This window comes from Neolamprologus multifasciatus, chromosome 10 (genome assembly GCF_963576455.1).
Source record: "Neolamprologus multifasciatus chromosome 10, fNeoMul1.2, whole genome shotgun sequence".
In the NCBI taxonomy this organism is placed as follows: Eukaryota; Metazoa; Chordata; class Actinopteri; order Cichliformes; family Cichlidae; genus Neolamprologus; species Neolamprologus multifasciatus.
In genome coordinates this window covers 22,270,764-22,296,461 of record NC_140448.1, presented here as the reverse complement: position 1 = coordinate 22,296,461, position 25,698 = coordinate 22,270,764, and the positions used below count along the sequence as shown (strand labels likewise).

Here is a 25,698-nt window from a genome sequence, read left to right as displayed (position 1 = left end):
CAATTCTCCACCCTACAGCTTAGAAGCCGCAGGAATGTCTCTGCGCATCTATTCAAAGGATTAAGGTGAGCCTTTCGGGAGGTTCTGTACGTGGCAGCGCTTTCCTCCCCTCTCCGTACTTTTCATAACCCCTGGGTGCCAAGTGGATTGGCGTCCACATTCTCAAACGTGACTGTCCTGTTTGAAAGCCACGATAATGAAGGTAAGCTGACATTAAATGATGTCTCGGATTAGCTATCGCACTAAATGCTGTGTAGGATTACATCACGGCTGAGTCCTTGAGCTCGCATGCCTCCCGAACATGCTGGGATGGTTGTCAATCGTGGGTCCAACAGGCTTCTGTTGTTGTTGTTTTGTTTTTTTTAGTGCACCAGATTTTACAGACTATCAGGTTCCCAAGGTTAAAGAAAACACAACACGTTATTCAGTGAGGTTTGTGTTCATTCCCGTGCTGTTTCTGGAGGTTACGTTATAATGCGAAACACAGCTGAGTAGCAAATGTTCCACAGCGGACAAGGAGAAAGTTTTGAAAGTTTGCGCGAAACTTTGTGACCGAGCATCTCACGCGTGGATGACATTCTGTGTTTTACACACACTCACACACATACTTTAAAGCGGAAAGTGTAGCTTTTTTTCGGCACAGTGAATTAAAATCTCTACACAACACGGACTACAGGACATCTACGGGACCAAAAAAGGGAAGTGTTGGGAATTTCTAGAAACAGCCGTCCCGGGCTGACGTCACTGGGACGGCTCCTCTATTCTGGAGATGGTCTGCACACACACTCGGTCGAGGGGGAAGAGTGAGTTTTGCTCATCTTTACCTAATTTCTGCTCTCACGCAGACACGTAAGCAGCGTAAGCTTGGTCTGATGTTAGCAGTTATATATTCCAGCCTCGCGGTGACATTGTTTCTATTTCATGTACCGCAAACAAAACACCTCTAGCTCTGCAACTAACTATAATTTTGATCGCTATTGGCTGTTATTATGCCGAAACGAAACGGATAGCAGTGGCAGTTACAAGTACTCGTACAAATCCAAAAATATGAGTTTCATCTAATGTTAGAGTTTTAAAAAAGATCAATTTACGACACTAAGGAACGTGCAGCTATCAGATATATATGTCTCTTTGAAAATGACCGACAAATTGTTAGTTATCAAACTTAATTAACTTTAGTTATCCGAATAAACCATGTAAAACCGCTGAATGCTTATTATACTCACATTAGAGTCGTAGAAATAGGTCACACAGGGCTGTTATATGTAATTGCAATATAAATTAACTCCCTTTAAAGGGGGTGAATTCACTGTGGCTGCCTACTGTTCACTGGGTTCAAAGATTAGGTCTTGCATAGCTCCAAAAGAAGGGCTTTGTTCTCCCTTAACAAATGGCACAGCGTCACTAAATACACTGGCCTGGTAGCGTGATGCCCTGCAGTGATTTATGCATGGTAGAATGCAAATAATTGTCTCTGGCTGTTATGGGAGTGTGTATAAATGGAAGGTAACAAATAAATACATCTGCCAGCTGCATAAACCCAGAAGACAGGTGACTCTTTTACTAAATAAGCTGCAGCCACTGTCCTGATCCAACTGTTTTCAACTAAACTGAATGCTACAACTGTCTCGCTGTCAAGTAGGTAAAATCCCCAAATAAATGCAAAGAAAAAATATATTTTGTTTTATTTAATAACTTATTAAATTAGGGTGATTTGGGTTATTATTGATCTCCAGCAAATTTGCCTTAATATAAACCACAGTAGAAGTCAGTAGTTTCCCATGCTTTTCCTCTGGATAATCTGTTTCTATGGTCAGCAGAACATGATTGGGATCTTGGATGAGGAATGCTCTCTTTCCATATCAAAGTAGGGGATGTGTCACAAGTAGTATTTCCATTGATTTGCTGACCACACAAAACCACAAAATTGCTCCACTTTGCTGACCTCATCCTGTGACGTTTAGTGGAAGTGAAAGTCAAAGTGCAAGTGGCTTTAGATGAAACTGAATGAAGGGGTTGCCCACTTATACGAAAAGCCCTGAAGAATTGAGCAAATTGTTAGTACTTTGTCAGTAAGGATCTTAAAAAGCACAAACCGTAACCAACCTAAGCTGGATGTTAAAGAGGGAAATCTCTTTTTTCCCCTGCCCACAGTGTAATTTGAACTGCACAGAGTAGCAACGATCACCAGGTTGACTCTGGAATTTTTGTTCATTGCTGGAGGATAGTTCTGTGTCTTAAGACTGATGGCCATTGATTGCCTGGGCACGTTCACCTGTTCTGGGTATGGTACGTGCAGATGCTGTATGCGGTGCACCGTGTAACATGCATGTGACGTGGTTATGTGTCTATGTCTGCATGTGGGCATTGAGTTTGATGCTATTTACTGATTACATCAGTCGTTAAAATATCTGTTAAACATCAACTGCTTGCTTTTCTTCTTAGTGCACCAGAGTGGAAAAAATTGGCAAGTACCAGGCATTTTTTTCTTCTTCTCTCTTTCCAGATTTTAGTTTTCTGGCATGCAACTTCCATTTTTTTTGCTTACATGCAAAGATAGCTGCATTTACTCCCATCTAGGTTTATCACAACACTGGAATTTGGTGTTTGGGGCCAAAAATCTACTCAGAAATGAATTTATTTTGGGCTCTTCTACTTCTTTCCTCCTCATCCATAATTCTGTTTAAACTATTCTGTTATGTATGGGTGGGTGATGTCACTGTTTTTAACATTGTGGAATATAATTTTCCAGAGTAACTGTACAGATGTCATCATTAAATAAATAACAACATGTGATCTACCTTGCGTGACCCAATTAAATGTGTGACTGATTACAAAGTTGTTGGGGTGCTCATTGGACACACTTTCCATCTTGGAATTATAACAGATTTAACGTACCAGACTTGAAGTAGCAGTGAACATTCCCAACATTCACACAACAGTCAGAGTGAAAAACAGGGTGCAGAGATTAATAAGTGGCACTTTTTGCCTTTAAAGCGACCCAAACATATGGGCTTTTGGCTAGAATGTCCACCCGTGCTGTCATGGAGCATATGTCCTGCAAACATGAGCCATTCAGATTCAAGGTTAGGCTTCAGGGGTAAAACTAAACAAAATTTGGTAGAAGTATTTTGCAGCAGTGTTGAAATATTGCATCATTCAGACTGCTCCGTCCTCTTTGCACAAGCCCGAGGTCATAAATGCTTTAATTTTTTTCCCTTGTTTGTATTTCTTAGAAATGAAATGTTTATATAAACATATAATAAATGAAAGATAATTTATCTTTGCACATTGATATGTTTAATCTTCTTCCCCTTAAAACTCAAATTTATTTTAGTGTTTTCACCAGTCGGACAGATGTTGCATAGACCAGCCATGCTTTCATGTGTTTAGTTTTTCTCAAGTATGTAACCCATAGAAGAGTAGAACAAGATGACCACCGAAGTTGAATGTTTTACTCTAAGTGCAAACATTTGCTCCTAATAGGAACCCCTGCCCCACTGCAGACCTTGCATCCTGATGTCTTTGCCAGAGACTGTGTTGCTTTGGTTCCTTATCTCACTTACAGAGCCACTCCTCCATGTAAAGCAGGAAAGTCTGAACAAACTCAACCCCAGCATGAACTGGCAGAGATACTTTTAGGCTATTATCATTGAGTTCAGGCCAGTTTTGCAAATGCTCAACATTAAAACTGATGCTCCTTAATGCAATGGCAAAATGTTGAAGATCTGCCTGCTTTCCTACCTACCTAGGTCTGAGATGCATGCACACAACTTTGGCCTGTGTACAAAGTGCAGCTGTGCATACCTTCCCTCTCAGGACCTCCCTGGACATCCTAGCCTGTCCTCTCCCCCTCATTTTACTTTCTAGAAAAACCCGACACCACTCGAGTAGTAAGTGTAACAGACCTCTTTTTTTCAGGAATGTTGCCACCTGCAGAAACAGGTCAGACTCTGTTTGAGCTGAGCAATGATACTGGCTGTAAATTACAAGGCGAGAGAAGCAATCGTTTACTTTTTAGTTTGAGACTTTGGTGATGATTATCTAGCCAGTGTTTAAGCCAACTCAAAATGCTTAAATGTAACACACAAGAAGCTGAATTTATACTGCAAGGAATATATTTATTAATATATATATAGTCTTAGTAATGCACACAAAGTTGCATTAAAGAATGTCTTAGCCTTCTTTCTGAGATCAGCATAAAGGTTTTCAGCCAATATACATCTGTCAGCTCAGCATAAGGCTTGTGCTTTTTGTCAGTCATGTCACTCAAATGCAAATATATTTATTCTGCATACAATGCAAATTTAGTCACATTCTTTGTGAACTGATTCAAAGCTCTCATACATTCAGGAAGAGACAGTGAAAGTTTTTTTTTCTGTGTTTCGAAAACGTGTAACTTTTTCTTTTAAACCCAAAATGAACAGTGTGGCTAAATGTGTGCTGCTTCGTCTCTCCTGAATCTTGGTCCAGTCATATCATGTTTTTTGATCATTTGGCTACAAAGTTACACCCTCTGTGGTACATTCCAGTGTAATAGCTGTAATTGTAAATGTTAAAAGAGAAGATGAGGAAAAATAGTTCTTTCCTATACACGTTAAGGAGATTTCACAGCCTTTCTTCAGTCGCGCCTGCTGTAGATTAGCATCGGCATGTCTGTGTCAGATGTTTACCCCATCAGAAGCATCAGGATGTCACATATGAGCCACATTCCACCTGTGTTTGCGTCACACCATCACTGGCAGACAGATATGGTGCTTACACACTGACATTTATTTCCTGTAAATTTGTTATACTTGTTCCTTTTGGAGACCATGTTGCTTTCTTATTGTCACTGTAGAAAATCACTGAATTTGCCCAGAAGGTGTCAGTCAAATAGTTATTTTCTTTCCAGGAGGTTATTAAGCTATTTCTTTACTCAAATTTATTCAAACATCAATGTGTCCGTGCTTGCAGTTAGAATTATAGATGTGTACGTTTTAAACATACTGTAGTAAACAGTCATCAGTGCGAAGTGATGTTTTAAAAAACAGAAGGAAAGGAGAAAGTAGCACACAGTTGCTTTTTACAGTCTTGGACTGATGTTACTTTTCTTCTACTTTTTTGTAGCTGGCTCCGATACTTAATCCTCATAACACTACTAATGCATTGTGGCAAAGTCTGCCATTAATAAACACTGAGGTTTTGTGCCTTATTGTGTTTTCTTTATTGTGTCAAATGCATCTAATTGCATGGAAATGTAGGTTATATTTTTAAAAGCAAGGCACGTAAGTAAGTAAATAGGTACGTAAGATTATCTTCAGTGCACATAAACGAAATTTATCGTTTCCAAAATAAATTTTCTGGTTGTCATGTTGAATTGTAGAGCAGGAGACTGAAAATGAACTTATGCCGACCTGGCGCGACCCTGATGGAAAGAGAAATGAGAAAATTACACACATAAACATATTAAAAATATACTGTTCAGTTACAGCTGTGTCCCCTATTTTCCCCTTCTCAGTGAGAACTGGGAACAATAGACCATGACTCATTTGTAGGAAACGTGCTGGAAACTTTGAGAATTGTTTGGCAATCTGCAAATTTAGTCTGGAAACACAGAGTGAGACTTGGTGTAACACAAACTGAAAGTTTGAAACTATTTATATATGATACGCTTACAAATTGTGTTAAACGGCTTTAAGGAGGAACACTTCAAAAAAGACACTTTATTCATAGAGTTTTATAGAAAACAGTGGATAAAAAAAATCTTTTTATATGTTTTATAATGTTCAGCATAACTAGTTTATTTTGCATGCCACTGTGACATGATGTGATTATGTTTTGTTTATGTAATTGCAGGTTACTGAACAAGGCAGAATGAGCAAAGTCCTGCTTTTTGTCTCCTCGGTCCTGCTGTGTTGCTGCCGGACCACACGGGCAGAGATCTTTACATCCATTGGTAGGTTTACTGGTTGTCAGGGCAGCTAGTCCACTTATCACAGTGTCGCTGCCTCCTTCACATACTGAAGTGTCCTTGGGCCTGACTCTTAAAAATGAGAAAGGCCGATCGGAGTCTTGTGTGTGAGAGAGGGACTGGTAGAATGTGAAAGACATTGCTGCTAACCTGTATTGCCTCCTTTTTGTTGTATTATAAGTCAATGGGTAATAAAATTGTGGGGGAAAATCCCATCTTTTGGAAGGCATCAAAATAAAATGAATATTTTCTATAAAAGGTCAAGAGAACAAATAGAAAATAAAATATTAGTATCTGTTCCAACAATTGTCCTCAAGCAGATTTGCAAACTTTGTCAGTTCTTTAAACATTTAGTGTTAGAATCCAGAAACTCTAGAAAGCATCGGCGAGTGAGCCTTTAATCTGTCATCAGGTGTTTGGAATTACTTGGGACTCATTTACAAGACTTGCATGAATAGTCATTCATTCATTCATTCATTCAATTGATTAGTCAAACCAAGCCCACGGGTCAAGAGCTCAGTGCTACTCTGGATTAAAAAAACCAATCTTGATTGATGCCTTACCAATTACTTGTGTTGTTTTTAATCAAATCGGCCATGTTTGACCACAATAATAGGATGCTGAATTGCTCAAGAATGTACATCTGTGCTTTTCAACTTGTATTAAATGGAGGATGTGGCCAGAAGAGGACTAATAATAACTTTATAGAGAAATAGTTGTGGTACATAGATTCCTTTTTCTTTCTTTCTTTCAAATCAGTGCTCAGATATTCACCATGATTTCCGTAGAAATTAATTTCTTAAACCACTTTAAAAGGGAAAAAAAGCTTTTCTTACACAATGCCCTTGCTTTGTGCAATCACAGAGACATTGCTGGCATACAGAAAATGCTTTTTGTATACAATATGTGTCACATCGCTCAACTGGTTAGTTCTTATTGCTTGGAAAGGTATACTGATGTGCTGTTCTGATGATTTAATGCACTTAGGTGGTCAGATATGCTGTTTGCATGTATAACAATGCAGGCTTGTCATCCTCTGTCTTTTAAAACGTCTGTTAAGCTAAGCAATCCAATGAGGATGTTTACTAAGCACACTACACCCCATCTATCTCTTCCAAGGCTCATGGGTGGGTGCTTAACTGTAATTTTGCTGAGTAATTCTATACTATTAAAGCCCCGCAGTTTTTGGCTGAAGAGTTATTTTCAGTCTGAGGGGAGTGGTGGGGAGAAAGTGTTACCAGAAATAGATTCATTTTTTCATTGGCTTTTAAAGCAAAATACAACAGAAAAAAAATTCTATAGCTTTTTTTTTTTTTGGACTCCTCAAACCAAAGTACCTGACAACACGTATTCACATATTTCCACGCACACTAATACAGCTTTTTATAATACAGTCTAACCAATGTGCCTGTCTTACAGCTAATACTTATTTACCCATTAACCTAATATCCCTGTATTCATTGTGGGAGCAAACAAGAGTGCCCAGAGGAAAATCCCACACGGAGAACATGCTGAACAAACAGAAAGGTCTCTCGACCGTCTGATCAGCAGGCTAAGCGCTGCGCCAACATGTCATCAAGTATCGCTTGATGGAGTTTTAATGTGAAATGAGTCATTTTGTCTCAGAAACACTAAACCTGCAAATTGCTTGAAATTGTAGTAATAAACAAGCTGATGTTGACTTTATCCTCAGTGAAACCTCTAATTTATTTTCATATCTGTGTGTGTGCTTACAGGCCAAATGACAGACTTGATCTACACAGAAAAGGAGCTGGTTCAGTCTCTGAGGGAGTACATCAAAGCAGAGGAGTCCAAGCTGGCCGCTGTAAAAAGGTACATTCTGAACTCTCAGATATCACCCCATATTAGTCTGTTGACTGTGTGTTACTTTTCCTTTAATCCGTTCTCACATTTATAGGGTAAGTTGATATGAAAGTGTATTGTCTCTCTATAAAATGTGCAGTAGAATCACCCTGTATCTGTTTCTTAGCTGGGCCAATAAACTTGATGCCCTGACCAGAGTGTCCATCGCTGACCCAGAAGGCTACCTGGCTCACCCAGTGAATGCCTATAAACTGATGAAGAGACTCAACACTGAGTGGTCTGAACTGGAGAGCCTGGTACTTCAGAATCCCGCTGATGGTAAGGATATATCTCAAAAACAGTATTTTACTAAAGGAGCACTTGTGAAGTGCCCTGATTTGAACTGCTTGGAAAAATTGGGATGTTTTTTGTGTGGTCTGTGAGATCTTGCAGATCATCACGTGCACGCTAAAATCAGACAAAGGGGAAATGTTTTTTAAATAGTGCCTACCTCTGTGTCTAGAGCAGTTCATTTGCCACTTTACTTATTGCATGTTGCAAAATATAGAGAAATATCTCAGTATATGTTTTCTTGTCCAAATCTGTATGTTACCCTTTATTAATCCCAAATCAATAGCATTCTTTTAATGGCTTTTAAAGCAAAACCCAACAGGAAAAACGTTTCTAGTTTTTTGTAATTTTACTGACTGATCAAACCACTCTACCTGGCAACCCGTATTCACCTATTCTATGTATTGTCACCATGACACAATATATACAGTAATATATATCTCTCAGCATAACCAAAAGGCAAGCAGCACAGAGCAAATATAAGCTCCAGAATGGATGTGAGGAGAATGAATGCAGCTTTTGCTGGGGAGTGGAAATGTTTAGTGTGCTGCTTTGTCCACATGCTGTGATCAAGAACAGAGCTTGTCATGTTTTAGCTGCAGCTGTTCTTCATATCTGCATATTTTGGCAATGAAGAGTGTTTGTGTGTCTTTGTCTCTGTGCACTTGGACCTGAAAGTGTGTACGTGTTTAGACACAGGACCAAATCTGTGTAAGGCAGATAAACTTAGCATAAGTGTACAGAATTCAGTAACTGTGTATTGCACGGTTGTGATGCTATTGTGTAGTACAGTCTGTGAAGAAACGCAAACACACAGAGACTGACTAAAAAGGCGAAAACACATTCCAGCTACAACTTTAGAGCTGGTACATCTAGATCAATATGATGTTGCTGTTCTGCATGTGTAAGTAAACAATTAAGTACCAACAAGTTTACAGTGACCCAAATTTGAATTATATGTGAGTGTTTCATGTGATACATGCAAATGAGATGTACAGAAAGACATTCTTACTTTCTGTCCAGGGTTCGTCTCCAACATGTCCGTACACAGACAATATTTCCCAGACGAGGAAGATGAGACGGGTGCAGCCAAGGCGTTGATGCGCCTGCAGGACACGTACCAACTGGATTCTGAAGCCTTCTCCAAAGGAAAGCTGCCAGGTAAGCAAGAAGTGTGTGTTGAATATAAAAAAGCATGAAAATATCACAAAGGGCAGAGTAACTTAAGCATGTCATGGAAAAGTAATTAATATTCTACCCTGACTAGAAAAGGTCAAACCGGTGAGTGGTAGTAATACCACACCAGAGTCTGTCTGTCTGTTACTTTTTGGTTCACACTTAAGTGTTTTGACCTATCATGCGCATCAGTGCTGATAGAAATATGAGGTTCAGGACGGATCAAATGACCTGTTGTACCTCCTGAACCATAGCATCACCACACGGTTTATTACTACTTTATAGCAGGTTAAAACAAGTTTAATTCATATTAATTTCTCATAAAAATAGGTGCACTTCCTGAAAAAGTAAACCAAGCCAGTATCTGTTAGCTGTTAAGTTACAAGATATTTCAGTTCTCAGTTTCTTGAGTAAAATGTTGTCTGCCTGGTACACATCTATGCTGTCACTTAGTTAATAACTTAATAAATGGTGCACATTAAAAAAAATGGTATGTCTTAAGTACATTTTGTTCAGTCATTTAGTCTTACTGAGTGGTTCCCATCAGGTGTGCACTCCAATGCTGTACTGACCGTGGATGACTGCTTCGACATGGGAAAGACGGCTTACAACGATGCAGACTATTACCATGCCGTGCTGTGGCTGCAGCAGGCCTTGAAACAGCTGGACGATGGCGAGGAAGCTGTGGTTTCCAAGGCAGACATTTTGGACTACCTCAGCTACTCTGTTTACCAAATGGGTGACCTCCCTCGTGCCATTGAACTGACGCGACGGCTTGTAGCTATTGGTAAGACACAACATAGGCAAATGAAGCATTCTTCCTGCACACCAATGCTCATTACACACACACTCTATTTCCAGCCTGAGTCGCACACAGATGTAGTCTTCCTTGTAAATATAAAAACTGGATGAATGGAGTTCATGGGACACATATTTAGATCAAATGTTTTATGTAAATATGTTTAAAGATTTAAGTCTTTTTCATTTGTTTCTAATTACACCTTCTTCTACAACTCAATTTCTATACTGTGCTGTAATTAATAGTTTGCTTTCTTCTGGTTTCACTAGTTACTACAGTTCACTCTCCTCTCTGACTGTTGTGGTGCTCTGTGCTCACCACAGTAGCTGGGTGTTGTCCATTCGAGAAAAAAAAGTGGGCCATGGGTTTAAACTGTTATTTTAGCCTCTGTATCACAGGCTCTGACAGCTATAGGTCACAGGCTACAGCTGCATTTTTAAGTTGTGGTATACTTGTTTACTTGTCAAGTGAAATGAATCGAGCTGTTGTAGAGGTGAAACGGTATGCCATCAAGTGCTGCAAAAATATCCTGCAAATAACACACCTCATACAGAAATACTCCAGTATGTGACTCGCCCGTAAAAGTGGGACGCAAATGTACAGCATGAAAACACATTTCTGGGACATTTTCCAGCACATACCTGGCTATTTATATACAAGACAGCACATCTGAAATGGAGGAGAGAAACATGATATTCTCACTGTCTCATAACCTGCAGTAATATTAATTCCATCAGGAGATCCTGAGGTTGTAGTCATTCTGGAAATTTCCTAACTAAATGTGTAATGCTGTAAGCGCACATGCTTACAGTCCTGTGTAAAACGACACCCAGCAAATTGCAAACACATTAACCCCCTAGAAGAACCACAACAAAATCAACATGTAGGATAAACAATAACTAAAATACACTTAAAGTTTCTTTGTTTCAGTAAATGAGCTGACATTGCTACTAAATTAATTAGGCTTCAGTGAAGAGGCACTACCTGTAAATTCCACAAGAGGGTGCACTTTTTCCATTATTTAACTCAAGTTACTTTAGTAACTGAACAACAAATAGCAAGAAGAAGACACAAAGGAGAAGTTTTTTGATAATAGTGGGTTTTCTTAGTGTTGTATTCACTAAGAAAACCTTCAAGATTAAAAAAAAAGTTTTGTCTTTATCTGAATAATAACCATTAGATACATTACAGCTGATGAATTTGAAGTAAAAAAAACTAATTGTTCTGTTGCTGGCAAATGAGTAAATGCAGTTATATCACAAAGTCTTAACAAAATAAAGTAGAAAACAGCCAGATTTCAGGGTTATTTATTTGTTTGTTTGTTTTCAGTGTCTACCTACTATGACTACTGTTTGAAATGTGTTATTAGCACACGAGGGACACGGCTCCAAAGTGTTTCATATCATCACGTTCTTCTACCTCTGTTAATCACTTTTGTTGTATTGACAGATCCCAGCCACCAGAGGGCAGGAGGAAACCTCCGTTATTTTGAGCAGCTACTGATGAAGCAGCTCCGTGAGATGAACCAAGACTACCAGCCTCCATCTGAGGAGCCCATTCAGCTGGGAACCTACAGTAGACCCAAAGACCATCTCCCAGAGAGAGAGTCCTATGAGGCTCTGTGCAGAGGAGAGGGGATCCAAATGGTGAGTCATCCTGCAGACTCTTTCTATCTTGAGTCGCTATTTTGTGAAAACAAATCCTAAATTGAATATTTATGTTTTCATTGATTTTTATGGACATTCTTTGTTAGGCTGCTTTTCTGATGCTATGTAAAATCAGCACTAGCCAAGCCAAAAACGTCAGCCCTGATTTAAGATGTATTTAATCCTGAAAAGCAATAAATAAGAAACTAATCTTACTATGACTCTGTTGCAGATTTTTCTATGTGCAAACCATAACCAAAAAGGATGATTAAAGTATAATTGTCTAAACATGGTATTATTTGTGCACAATAAGAGCACAGAAACTTTTATAGACAACAACTGGAAAACTATTGCATAATTAGATGTGTTTATTGTCAGCTGGCTGAATCAAAAGAAACTGGATTCCATTAGTGTTTTTACTAGTGTATGATTTCGTAACCCTTTTGGAACCTAAGCTTCAACTCTTGCTTTAAACAACAAAATTAGGCCTCTCTCTGTATAAACAAACAGGAACACAGGAAAAACCACACGCATGGAGTAATTTACAACAGAGATAGTTCTGTAGTCTATTAAAGTTTAGATGCTTAAAATGATGAAGAGGTCAGTCAACCCTGCTACCAAGCTCAGATACCTGTGCTACTATGAGGCTACATTATAAATGCATGGCACCGCACATTGTTTTCATTAAAGTTAGTTATAAATTGAAAAGAATGACAAAATTAAAAACTTTCTTTGTTATCTTTACTAGACTGAAGCGAGGAGGAGCCGTTTGTTTTGTCGCTACCATGACGGGAAAAGAAACCCTCGTCTTCTGCTGAAGCCTGTTAAGGAAGAGGACGAGTGGGACAGCCCCCACATTGTGCGCTACCTGAATTCGTTGTCAGATGAGGAGGTTGAGAAGATCAAAGAACTGGCAAAACCCAGGGTAAGACAAGAAGCATTTAATAAAATGGAAATGGAATATTTTCTTGCTGACCACCATTAAAATATTTAATTACTTTAAAAGTTTATGAGACTAATGCACAGGAGGAAGGCTTTTGAACATTACCTTCTTACGGATGCTGATAGAGTGCACGTTCTTTGTGTTTAAAAGAGCAGAACATGGACTTTAAAAAAAAAAAAAACTTTTATTGCTCGGCATATAAATAAGAAATAGTTGTAAAGTATTTAGGATTAACAGTTAAGAGGGGATGAGAAGAGTGGTACCACAATGTAGAACTGGAATGGTTGGATTAACTCTTCTGTTTAATGTTTTATTTCTTTTTGTTCTTGTGTTTTATTAATTTTTTTCAAGCTTGCAAGAGCCACTGTCCGTGATCCCAAAACAGGTGTCCTGACCACAGCCAACTACAGAGTCTCGAAAAGGTAACGCATTCAGGAAAAAAGGATCCTTTGGTTTTGTTTTGTTGTTTTTAGTTTCTTTAGTTATGACGGATTCCAGGAATACAGTAGCTTGTATCCTCCTGAGGCTGGGCTTGGGTCTCTTGCTGGTCTTGAACCAGCGATACTGCATGTGTCAAGTGAATGATGCTGATGGTCCAAACATATTTTAATAGGACTAAATCTTAATAGCTTCACTAAATGGACTGGTTCTTATATAGTGCTTTTCTACTCTACTCGTGTACTCAGAGTACTTTATACAACAAGGTCAGAATAAAACTGTATCATTTGTTGTATATCCTGTCTTGTTTCTCTAAATTGCGCATTGTTTTTAAGTGTGTGTGTGGGCCACGTTTAATACTTGTTTGTTTATTCAGTGCGTGGTTAGAAGGAGAGGAGGACCCCGTCATTGACAGAGTCAATCAGAGAATAGAAGACATCACCGGTCTCACAGTAGAAACTGCAGAGTTATTGCAGGTAATGGAGTTTATTTTACACATTTGATATTTAGCCTAACCTGTGTAGCTAGTGAGTGTTGATTCAGTAAGTCAAAAATCCTACTCAGACACTTAAAAATACTGTTTTTACTCTTTAACTTCAATAGATGAATGATTGGTGCATTCACTTGACAGAATATGTTTTTGTTTTATTTGTTTGTTTTTTAAATTACAGCATTTCTCTTTTAACCAGATTTCAATAACCCAAAGTAGAGTTAATGATATATGAATAGACTCTTAATAATTAAGTGTTCACTTCAGATGTGCCTGTGCACCATCACTTCTTTGGATCCATTTTTCCAGCTGAAACCGAGATTATCGAAACTACAAACAAATAGTCCAACGGGAGACTTCGGTTATGTCTTTTATTTCTAACATCTCTGTCTCTTTGAGAGCTAGGTTTTTGTTTTTGCCTGTCCCATTTGGTTCTTTAGCCATCAGAATTGTTGTCTGAAGACCAACAAGGATACCCAATGGATTTATTTTGCCAAATGGATCATCATGGCATTGCCGTATTGGTCCATTTGATCGACCTTTGTTTTTATTATTTATTTTATTTTATTTTATTTTCAGTTGTTATAGACGGGACAGACATGAGTGAGGGATAGGAAAGGGAGAAAGAAAGAGGAAGGAAAAGAAAAACAGAAGATGAGAGGGACAGTGAGAAAGGGGGGAAAAAAATATCTCCTGGATCACCTGTTGAGAGAAAAAGAATAGAAAACAAGAAAAAAACAAAAACAAAGCAACATACTAAACACAACACCATCGCATTAATCTAGCTAAGTGTAAACAGCAGTAAATACTAAATATTGAATGTTGTTGTGCAGCACGCAGGACAGACAGCGCACAATGTGCTTTGAAGTAGCAGTCAAGAAAGGTGTGATTTAAGTCTACGAACAGTGAACACCCGTGTGCACACCTGTGTGGATCGGCGCGCTTGTATTCAAATGGTTTCCCCATGTAATGGTCTGCAAGAGGATGTAGAGAGCCATAGCCCTGTCCCCCAGGGCATGAAGCAGGCATGGAGGAGATCCAGGCCCCAGACATCCAGAGGCCCCAGAGTGCAAGAGCCCAAGGAGGACCACCGGAGGGGCATCCGTGTCACCTTCATGGGAAGGGCTGAGGATCCCCAGACGAGGGGTCACCCAGTAGCCACCGGGCAGAAACTAGAGGGGGCTGCACCGGCGTGCCGGCAGCCAGCTGTGCCAGAGTGAACCGAGCCGCAGGCACAGAGGCCGGAGGCCCGAGGGCCCCCCGCGCCCCGGAAGAGGCCTAACCGAGCAACAGGCGCCAGGCCCCGCCAAGTAGCCACCGGGAGTGAGCTGGTACATACCTGAGCGCCCAGCCCCGGACACCAAGAACCACCAATGCACCGACCCCTGAGGGCATCAGTCACCGGCAGGGAGTGTGGTGAGGGGAGATAGGCCTCCACACTTTGGAGGGCCTGGGAGTTCCCAGAAAGGTGGAGTCTAAGACCCGACCTGACATATAGACACAGACAAACAGGCACACACAGACACAGACATGCATTCCCACCCTCATGCACACATATACAAAAACCCCTCTGGCACATAATGTGAATATAACCAAACAAATGAATCAAGTAAAAAATAAAGACAACCTTTGACAAGGTTGCATGAATAAAAGTTTCTTACTCACTAAAAGTATTGTAAAGGAGTTTGCAGTGTTAAAAGATAAGATATAAATAATTGATAAAAAAAATTCAAAAGTCTGTTAGAAATAATGATGCAGAATTAGCTGGGAAAATTTCCCTTTATCAATTTATTATTTTTGCCATTAATGAGATTTGTGGCTTCTGGATTTGTAGTCTTATGTAGTGTAGCTTAGTTGTTTTGCACAAGTTCAATGATACACAGAGCAACAGCATGAGTTAACAATTCAGTTCTCAGTGGACAGGAGAGTTTATTTATCGCCTCTATCTAAGGGTCATTTTTGTCATTGGCTGACCAGGTTGCAAACTATGGTGTGGGAGGACAGTATGAGCCACATTTTGACTTCTCCAGGGTAAGTTCACTTTTTAGGTGAAAGTTTGTGTGCACTGTGGATGTGAAAACTGCTGTGGTTTATCTTGGCATGCTTCCCACATTCCAAAGCTTAACTTAAATATGTCTTACTTGTGAACAGAATTACTTGTGTTACAGAATGACTAATACATGAGTGTGTATATATGTGTGTATATATATATCCATATACTAGGGGTGCAACGATACACAACATTCACGGTTCGGTTCAATACTTTGGTGTCACGGTTTGATATTTTTTCGAAACAAAAAATGTTCATGCTTTTTTAATTTTTAATTTGTCATTTATTAAAATTATAAATATATATTTTAACTCAAATGTACAGTTTTTTTAAATTTAATGTTGCTGAAACAACAAAGGGATACAATAATAAATCTATCTGATCGAGAAATCACTCATCTTTGGAAAAGAGAGTTTATTACAGAGAAATGGCTCTTTCCAAAATAAAAGCTATACTATACACTTCTTCTGGGCTGTATTCTCAGCAGCATAATAAACATATCAGGTCCCCATAAGGAGAATCATGTGCTAACGGCTGTCTAAATGTCTCGGGTAAAGTTTGTAGCATGCGTGCTTGTTGTTTTTGTCTGCTTCCACTTGTCTTTGCACTAGGATGATGTCGCCGTAAATGTGCAGTCATATTCATTTTGTTCCCACTAGTGCTGTCAGCATTAATCTAAAATGATGTTAACGCCACAACACGGCAAATCTCCGTTAACGAGCTACCGCGGATCGCCCCGTGCGTCGGGCTGGACGGCCAACACATTAACGAGCAAACCGCGCTAACGCACTAGTTCCCACCCATGTAATTAAGCATTGCATGGCACATCCGACATACTGTTTTACTTTTGTCCATGACGCGCTTACCTTCAGGGTCATACTTCACATGAAGACCAAAATAGTTCCAAAGGCCAGATCTGAATGAGGGTGGGGGAGGTTAAATTTGCCATGTTGCAACGAGCTTAGCTTCTGTCTTGCTAGCTTGCGCTGCGCTCAGTGGATCTGTGCTCGGCAGTGCAGCCTAGGCGGAGTAGTCGAATGCAGATCCACTGAGCGCTCAACACAGACAGCATCGTCAGAAGAAAAGTTGATAAAATAAATTAAAAATTTTGTATTGTTTGATACATATGCGTACCGAACCGAAAGCACTGTATCGAACGGTTCAATATCGATACGAGTATCGTTGCACCCCTACCATATACATGTATACCTTTTTATTTTTCCAATTATGTAGTTGAGGGTAAGAATGCGCTAAATAATAAGAGTGATTCTCTTCTATTCCCTTGAAGACATAATGTATTAAATATATAAAAAGTTGTCTTTAACGTCTGACAAATAACAGATAAATAATACATTTTATTTGAATGTAGTTTGTGCCCTTAATGGCAGGCTCTAATTTTGAGTCTATTTGGTGATCGGTTAAATAAACATCTGTTGCAGCGTCCTTTTGACAGCAACCTCCACGTCGATGGAAATAGACTTGCTACCTTCCTAAACTACGTAAGTAATGTGTGTGCAGTTTATTATTATGTATCTTCACTCTTAAATTTTATCTTTATAGAAAGATGAGCCAGATGCTTTCAAAAGATTAGGCACTGGAAATCGTGTGGCGACTTATTTAAACTACGTAAGTATATGTATCTGTTCACTGCTGATTGAAGGCATTGGTGGCCGTCTCCTGGCATCCACTCTCCATCGTTTCACTCCGGCTTCATGGGCATAAGCAAAAGCTCTGGCTCAATGTTGGACTTGGATTGATTGACTTTCATAGACACTTCTGATAGTGTGGCATTCATTCACCTGCAGTGTGTTGTCATAATTTTTAAGTTCACAATCAAGAATTAGTGCAAAAGGTTGTAACATTTCTTTGGCAATAATACTGAATAATATCAATACATAGCAAAATTATGTTTACCTGTCAATCAGTTCTGGTACATATTGTAGAGAGTTTTGTTGTCCGTGCGCCATTAACAGGCCGACAAAGAACCCTGTTTTGTTTTTTTGTTTTTTCTTTTGCCTTTGCTAACACTGAGCTGTCTATGAGACAAGATTTTAATTTTGAATGATGTAGAGCATGAAGTGTATGGATTGCTGCACCCCACCTCCGTTCACGGTTTAAATTCATACATCATACAATGTACATGTTTATCTATACTAGGGGTGGGCAATATAAACGATATACGATAGAAACGATATAAATTTGGCCAACGGTAGAGATTTTGACTATACCACTCTATCGCGATAGCGCATGTTGATAATGTCATCAAGCTGCACCTGTTTTGGTCGAAAGCATTGCAGCGGCTACAACCATTATCATCTGCAAATTATGCCGACAGTCATAGCAAAGAGATGAAGCACTTTTGAAATATGGGGAAAGCCAAAAACTGCACTTCCTCCACTTCCGTAACATTGATTCATTAATGTTGAATTCTCTCGCAGCTGCTCTATTCCCATGTTGTTGCAGTATATTAATAACGAACCTTGTATTGTGGATGAATAATCTCAGTTGTTCTCCTGACTGAAGTTTGCCCCGTGTATAGCATCCTGCTATGCGATTGCATTTGTCCCTAACCACCAGAATCCCTCACGTTAACGTTTATTAAGTGGAAAAAAAGTTGGCGTTCATCCTCCAGCTTCACTGTGCTAATGTTATGCTAACATAGCTGTGTCGCTAGCAATCACGTAGCACAACATTATATACCAGGTAATCCAACTTCAGTAACCCTGCAAACGCCACTGCTGTTTATTTTTTTCTCTATATTTATGTTGGAAGTGGTAGCAGAGCTGTACGTTTTAATTAGTTTCAAAAATCTCTCAGCCAGAACATGGTATGTCATGTTTAGGTGGAAACTAGCGAGCTAACTCCCTGTTAACTTCTAACTCCGTTAAATTTAATAACTTCTGTTTTCATGGATGCCTGGATGTTAAATGTAATTGTTACACCTGGTAAAGCAGCATCGCTGATGATTTTATTAAAGATTAAAGAATTTAGACCGTTTTTAACTCTGTTCGTTTGACTTTGGGACCTGAAGCGGACGGAGTTTTGGACCCAGATTACTCCGAAGCTCCTCACTTCGGCAGCCGTAATGCTCTGACAATCCATCAAGCAGTGCAGTTTACCAAAGTTGTACTAAAACATTTTTTAACAGATTTTTGCAGGCCCAAATCGGTTCGAGGTCAGTAAGCACAACCAGAATTCATACATAAGGAACACTCTCAATTTTTGAGAAAATTAAAGGATTTTAAGTGTGCCTTATAGTGTGGAAAATAGATTATACAGAAGAAAAGAATATATCGCGATATATATTGTTACCGCACATGCTTCAAATTATATCGCGATATGAATTTTAGGCCATATCGCCCAGCCCTAATCTATACCGTAAATTGGTAACAATTGGTAAACAAGTTTAAGGATGAAAGCAAACTAACAGCATTGAGGGAAGAACTTCACAACATGAACAATTGCACTTTTTATTTTTATGTAACTTATTGAGACATGGCATAGTATGGAATAGCGTCTTACGAGAAGCCAATGACCACTAGTGATTATAAATTATCTTGTCTTTTTTCAGATGAGTGATGTTGAGGCAGGAGGTGCCACAGTCTTCCCTGACTTTGGAGCAGTAATCTGGCCAAGAAAGGTGATGATATTTTTACATTTCTTTGATTGTGAGCGAGCTTGTATGAAGACCTGCATTATTATTCCCTTCGTATTGTCTTTTTATTTTATACTACTGCTATCCTCGGGCTATTAGCGTTTACTTTATAGTTAAACTGTTTTTTAACAAAATCAGAAATAGTCACAATCTCACAAAGACAGCTGAACAAACAAAAAGATTTTATAATTTCTTTTAAATTCAATTCAATTCAATTCAATTTTATTTATATAGCACCAAATCACAACAAATGTCGCCTCAAGGCGCTTTATAGATACAGAGAAAAGCCCAACAATCATATGACCCCCTATGAGCAAGCACTTTGGCGACAGTGGGAAGGAAAAACTCCCTTTTAACAGGAAGAAACCTCCGGCAGAACCAGGCTCAGGGAGGGGCGGCCATCTGCTGCGACCGGTTGGGGTGAGAGAAGGAAGACAGGATAAAAGACATGCTGTGGAAGAGAGACAGAGATTAATAACAGATATGATTCAATACAGAGAGGTCTATTAACACATAGTGAGTGAGAAAGGTGACTGGAAAGGAAAAACTCAATGCATCATGGGAATCCCCCGGCAGCCTACATCTATTGCAGCATAACTAAGGGAGGATTCAGGGTCACCTGGTCCAGCCCTAACTATATGCTTTAGCAAAAAGGAAAGTTTTAAGCCTAATCTTAAAAGTAGAGATAGTGTCTGTCTCCCGAATCCAAACTGGAAGCTGGTTCCACAGAAGAGGGGCCTGAAAACTGAAGGCTCTCCCTCCCATTCTACTTTTAAATACTCTAGGAACAACAAGTAGGCCTGCAGAGCGAGAGCGAAGTGCTCTAATAGGGAAATATGGTACTACAAGGTCATTAAGATAAGATGGGGCCTGATTATTTAAGACCTTGTATGTGAGGAGCAGGATTTTGAATTCAATTCTGGATTTAACAGGAAGCCAATGAAGGGAAGCCAAAACAGGAGAAATATGCTCTCTCTTTCTAGTCCCTGTCAGTACTCTTGCTGCAGCATTTTGGATTAACTGAAGGCTTTTCAGTGAGTTTTTTGGACATCCTGATAATAATGAATTGCAGTAGTCCAGCCTGGAAGTAATAAATGCATGAACTAGTTTTTCAGCGTCACTCTGAAACAGGATATTTCTAATTTTAGAGATGTTGCGCAAATGGAAGAACGCAGTCTTACATATTTGTTTAATATGTGCGTTGAAGGACATATCCTGGTCAAAAATGACTCCAAGGTTCCTCACAGTGTTACTGGAGGCCAAGGTAATGCCATCCAGAGTAAGAATCTGGTTAGATACCATATTTCTAAGCTTTTCAGCGCCGAGTACAATGACCTCAGTTTTATCTGAGTTAAGAAGCAAAAAGTTAGTGGCCATCCAAGTCTTTATGTCTTTAAGACATTCCTGCAGTTTAACTAATTGGTGTGTGTTATCTGGCTTCATGGATAGATAGAGCTGGGTGTCATCTGCATAGCAGTGAAAATGTATGCTATGTCTTCTAATGATGCTGCCTAGGGGAAGCATGTATAATGTAAACAGAATTGGTCCTAGCACTGAACCCTGTGGAACTCCATAATTAACCTCAGTGTGTGAAGAGGACTCTCCATTTACATGCACAAATTGGAGTCTATTAGATAGATATGATACAAACCACTGCAGTGCAATACCTGTAATACCTACAGCATGTTCTAATCGCTCTAATAGGATGTTATGGTCAACAGTATCGAATGCTGCACTAAGGTCAAGAAGGACAAGCACAGAGATGAGTCCACTGTCAGAGGCCATAAGAAGATCATTTGTAACCTTCACTAAAGCTGTTTCTGTGCTGTGATGAGCTCTGAAACCTGACTGAAACTCTTCAAATAAACCATTCCTCTGCAGATGATCTGTTAGCTGTTTGACAACTACTCTTTCAAGGATTTTTGATATGAAAGGAAGGTTGGAGATTGGCCTATAATTAGCTAAGACTGCTGGGTCTAGAGATGGCTTTTTGAGTAAAGGTTTAACTGCAGCCACCTTGAAGGCCTGTGGTACATAGCCGATAATTAGAGATAGGTTGATCATATATAAGATCGAAGAATTAATCAATGGCAGGACTTCTTTGAGCAGTTTTGTAGGAATGGGGTCTAAAAGACACGTTGATGGTTTGGAGGAAGTAATTATTGAAGTTAACTCAGAAAGATCGATTGGAGAAAAAGAGTCTAATTTAACATCAATGGTACTAAGAGTAGCTGTAGATAATATTACATCTGTGGGATGATTATTGGTAATTTTTTCTCTAATGATAAAAATTTTATTTGTGAAGAAGTTCATGAAGTCATCACTAGTTAACGTTAAAGGGATGGTTGGCTCAAAAGAGCTCTGACTTTTTGTCAGCCTGGCTACAGTGCTGAAGAGAAACCTGGGGTTGTTCTTATTTTCTTCAATCAGTGATGAGTAGTAAGCTGTTCTGGCTTTGCGGAGGGCTTTCTTATAAAGCAACAAACTATTTCTCCAGGCTAAAAGATGATCCTCTAAATTTGTGACACGCCATTTCCTCTCCAGATTACGAGTCATCTGCTTTAGGGTACGTGTTTGAGAATTATACCACGGGGTCAGGTACTTCTGATTAGAGACCTTAGTTTTCACTGGAGCTACAGTATCCAGAGTCGTACGTAGTGAGGAGGTGAAATTATTAACAAGATAATCGACCTCTGTTGGGGTAGCGTTCCGATAGTTGCTCTGCTCTGTGTTGGTACAGGGCATTGACGATGATAACAGTGGCTGGATTATATTCTTAAACTTAGTTACAGCGCTTTCAGAAAGACATCTACTTTGATAAAGTCCACTCTCCACTGCTGCGTAATCAATTATTGTAAATGTAAATGTTATCAAGAAATGATCAGACAGGAGAGGGTTTTCAGGAAACACTGTTAAATGTTCAGTTTCTATGCCATATGTTAAAACAAGATCTAGAGTGTGATTAAAGTGGTGGGTGGGTTCTTTTACATTTTGAGAGAAACCAATTGAGTCTAACAACAGATTAAATGCCATGTTGAGGCTGTCATTTTTAGCATCAACATGGATGTTAAAATCACCCACAATAATTATTTTATCTGAGCTCAGAACTAAATCAGATATAAAGTCTGAGAAATCAGACAGAAACTCTGTGTAAGGCCCAGGTGGACGATAGATGATAACAAGTAAGACTGGTTTCTGAGTTTCACAGCTGGGGTGGACAATGTTAAGCATCAGGCTTTCAAATGAATTAAAAGTCTGTCTTGGTCTTTCATTAATTAATAGACTGGTGTGAAAAATTGCTGCCACACCGCCCCCTCGACCTGTGCTTTGAGATTTCTGGTAGTTAGAATGACTCGGGGGTGTTGATTCATTTAAACTAACATAATCATCCTGCTGCAACCAGGTTTCTGTAAGGCAGAGTAAATCAATTTGTTGATCAATTATTAAGTCATGTACTAACAGAGACTTGGAGGAGAGAGACCTAATATTTAATAATCCACATTTCACTGTTTTACTCTTTGGTTCAGATGTGGGTACTGTATTATTCTTTCTTTGTAAATGTTTAAGTTGTTTGTTGCTGGTTTTTAGTTTGTTTTTTGTCTTTTTGGAAGCAGACACAGTCTCTATGGAGATGGGTTTTTGGGGGGGTAGCAGGAGGAGAGAAGCTGCAGAGAGGCGTGTAAGACTGCAACTCTGCTTCCTGGTCCCAACTCTGAATAGTCATATTTTGAGGGGTTTAATAAATTTGTCGATATTTCTAGAAATATCTCCATCTGCTGCTCCATCCAAAGTGGGATGGATGCCATCTCTCCTAACAAGACCAGGTTTCCTCCAGAAGGTTTGCCAATTATCTATGAAGCCCACATCGTTTCTGGGACAGCACTCAGACAGCCAGCAATTTAAGGAGAACATGCGGCTAAACATGTCACTCCTGGTCTGATTGGGGAGGGGACCAGAGAAAACTACAGAGTCCGACATTGTTTTGGCAAAGTTGCACACCGATTCAATATTGATTTTAGTGACCTCCGATTGGCGTAACCGGGTGTCATTACTGCCGACGTGAATTATGATTTTACTAAATTTACGTTTACCCTTAGCCAGCAGTTTTAAATTTCCTTCAATGTCGCCTGCTCTGGCCCCTGGAAGACAATTGACTATGGTTGCCGGTGTCTCTAGCTTCACATGTCTGAGAACAGAATCACCAATTACCAGAGTTTGACCCCCAGCGGGTGTGTCACCGAGTGGGGAAAAACAGTTAGACAAATGAACGGGTTGGTGGTGTACCTGGGGCTTCTGTTTAGGGCTACGCTTCCTCCTCACCGTTACCCAGCCGTCTTTCCCCAGCTGCTTGGGATCTGCCGGGGAACAGCTAGCGGGGCCTACGCTATCTTCGGCTGCACCAGCTACAGGGGCCTGGCTAGCTAAGGGTGAGAGGAGGGTGCAAAGCCGAGTCTCCAGTTCAGTAATCCTGGCCTCCAGAGCTGCAAATATGCTACATTTGTTACAGATATCATTACTGCTAAAGGAGGCCGAGGAGTAACTAAACATCTGACACAATGAGCAAGAAAGTGCAGAAGGGACAGGTGAAGTAGCCATGGTGCTAACGGGTCGGCTACGAGCTAAGCTAGCGAAACAGTACAGAGACAGTGAGTGAATACTATAAATTAGGTAGTGAGTACACAGAAAGTGTGCTTCGGATGAAGCACGTGAAGATTATACTGTGAAAAAAGAATGTATTTAAAAGTTGTTAATTAAACTGCTAAGCAAATAAGCTACTCAGAAACACCACTGTGTTTGAGCAGGAACAGGAAGCGATACTATACCACAGAGCGAGCGAGCGAACACCAAGTGAGTCCGTCTTCCAACGTGACGTCAAAGGTTAATCTCTGGGCTCAGACAGATTAACAGTAAACAACACTGATCATACGGGGATCTTTTGTGCCTGGGGTTTGACTTCTTTTTTGACTTCTCCTCCTGTCTGGCAAAAGACAGACAGGAGGAGCTAATTCAAGCTAATTCAAGTCCAGAATTATTTTGGTGCCCTTGACTTTTTACCGTACCATGAACAGTCAGCCATTTTTACGTACATTTTTACGTTTTAAGTACTTTTAAACCTCCTATTTACTGGACACTCAACTTTATCGTCATATTGGCCTTCTAATTATCTTTCCACAGGGAACATCGGTGTTCTGGTATAATTTGTTCAGGAGCGGCGAGGGAGACTATAGGACCAGACATGCAGCCTGTCCTGTCCTAGTAGGAAGCAAATGGGGTAAGCTGTAGTTCAGATTTATAAAGCCACATTTGTGATTCATCAAATAGGTTTGGAAACGGCCACGTTCTCATTATACATAAAGACAAGAAAACAGAAAACAGGAGGTCAATGACAATTACAGCTGCACAATAAATAAAATATTTGATATCTAATATTTAATGCAGTTGGTCCTGATGTGTGCTTTGGTTTGTACAGAATTTTTAAGTGCTCTACTCTACAACCACTATCACTTCAAGTATGTGAATTAACAGGTTCACAATTCAAGATGTTATTGCAAAACATGAGGCAGCATTAGAGAGGAAATGAAACTAATAATGATAAAACAGCACTATAATAAGCAAAACTAATTCCCTAATACAATGTAAAAATAAAATCTAATCATTTCTAGCTTTTCCATTTGTACAAGTCTAAATATTGAATTAATTATAAATAAGAGAAGAATCCAGCAGGCTTAAATGTGGTTTACTTAGGTACTTGAGATGTGCAAGCATATTTACAAAAAAGTAAAACTATTCATATGATTTAAAATGTCAAAAGCTATTAGACAGCATGTTCGAGCTGCTTTAATTGGTTAATTTTATTTGTCGTATCTTTTTATCAGTCTCAAATAAGTGGATTCATGAGCGAGGTCAAGAGTTCAGAAGACCCTGTGGCCTGACAGAAGTGGACTGAAACTGACTTTACTCCTACACAGCACCCATGCTATCTTGCATAGACAGAGCGCTTTAGGTTGAAGTTGTAAAATGTTGCTTTTTTTGTTTCTTTCTTTGGGTTTTGTTTGTTTGTGCTTTGTGTGTTTGTTTGTTTGTTCTGTACATGGATTGCATTTTGTGAACGGACTCACCCGCTCACTTGCTGGTCAGTCCAGTCTAACTGTGTGTCCACTGCTCTGTTTATCATCCTGTCCCAGAAGATGATTTTTACAAGTCTGAGTGGGAGGTTTGAGATTTTTTGGTTTTGTTTGTTTGTATTTGGTTTTTTTTAAACTGAAAAATAACTCAGATCTTTGTTGTGCATGGTCATGCCACCCACACATCATTAAATGGGCAATTTAAATTAAGAATGAGATAAACTGTGTCCTGAAATGGAATTAACAAATAAACACTGAAAAAACACAAA

At 39.5% G+C, this 25,698-nt stretch overlaps 1 protein-coding gene across 6 annotated transcripts; it reads left to right on the top strand.

The window, feature by feature from the left end:
- Positions 1 to 71: 71 nt before the first annotated feature.
- On the top strand, positions 72 to 25,698 carry p4ha2 (procollagen-proline, 2-oxoglutarate 4-dioxygenase (proline 4-hydroxylase), alpha polypeptide 2). Of its 6 annotated transcripts, XM_085174277.1 has the most exons (16): positions 87 to 202; positions 2,446 to 2,467; positions 5,839 to 5,938; positions 7,690 to 7,786; positions 7,944 to 8,095; positions 9,131 to 9,268; positions 9,831 to 10,070; positions 11,532 to 11,728; positions 12,477 to 12,653; positions 13,023 to 13,093; positions 13,486 to 13,585; positions 15,577 to 15,630; positions 17,210 to 17,275; positions 19,221 to 19,289; positions 24,480 to 24,576; positions 25,181 to 25,698. In XM_085174277.1, exons 3-16 carry the CDS (start codon positions 5,857 to 5,859, stop codon positions 25,249 to 25,251), a joined length of 1,611 nt encoding a protein of 536 aa, XP_085030403.1. In that variant the 5' UTR covers positions 87 to 202; positions 2,446 to 2,467; positions 5,839 to 5,856; the 3' UTR covers positions 25,252 to 25,698. The 6 variants fall into 6 exon arrangements, 5 of the variants coding, with proteins under 5 accessions (XP_085030401.1, XP_085030402.1, XP_085030403.1 ...); XM_085174275.1 differs by lacking the exon at positions 2,446 to 2,467 and having other exon boundaries at positions 72 to 202; XM_085174276.1 differs by lacking the exons at positions 2,446 to 2,467; positions 17,210 to 17,275 and adding an exon at positions 17,089 to 17,148 and having other exon boundaries at positions 72 to 202.

Bases quoted from the DNA above. Each gene is read 5' to 3' on its own strand.
- p4ha2 (XM_085174281.1), top strand. From the start codon at position 5,857: ATGAGCAAAGTCCTGCTTTTTGTCTCCTCGGTCCTGCTGTGTTGCTGC. The intron at 11,729-12,476 runs GTGAGTCATCCT...TATCTTTACTAG, and splicing joins GAGGAGAGGGGATCCAAATG to ACTGAAGCGAGGAGGAGCCG. The intron at 24,577-25,180 runs GTAAGCTGTAGT...TCTTTTTATCAG, and splicing joins CCTAGTAGGAAGCAAATGGG to TCTCAAATAAGTGGATTCAT.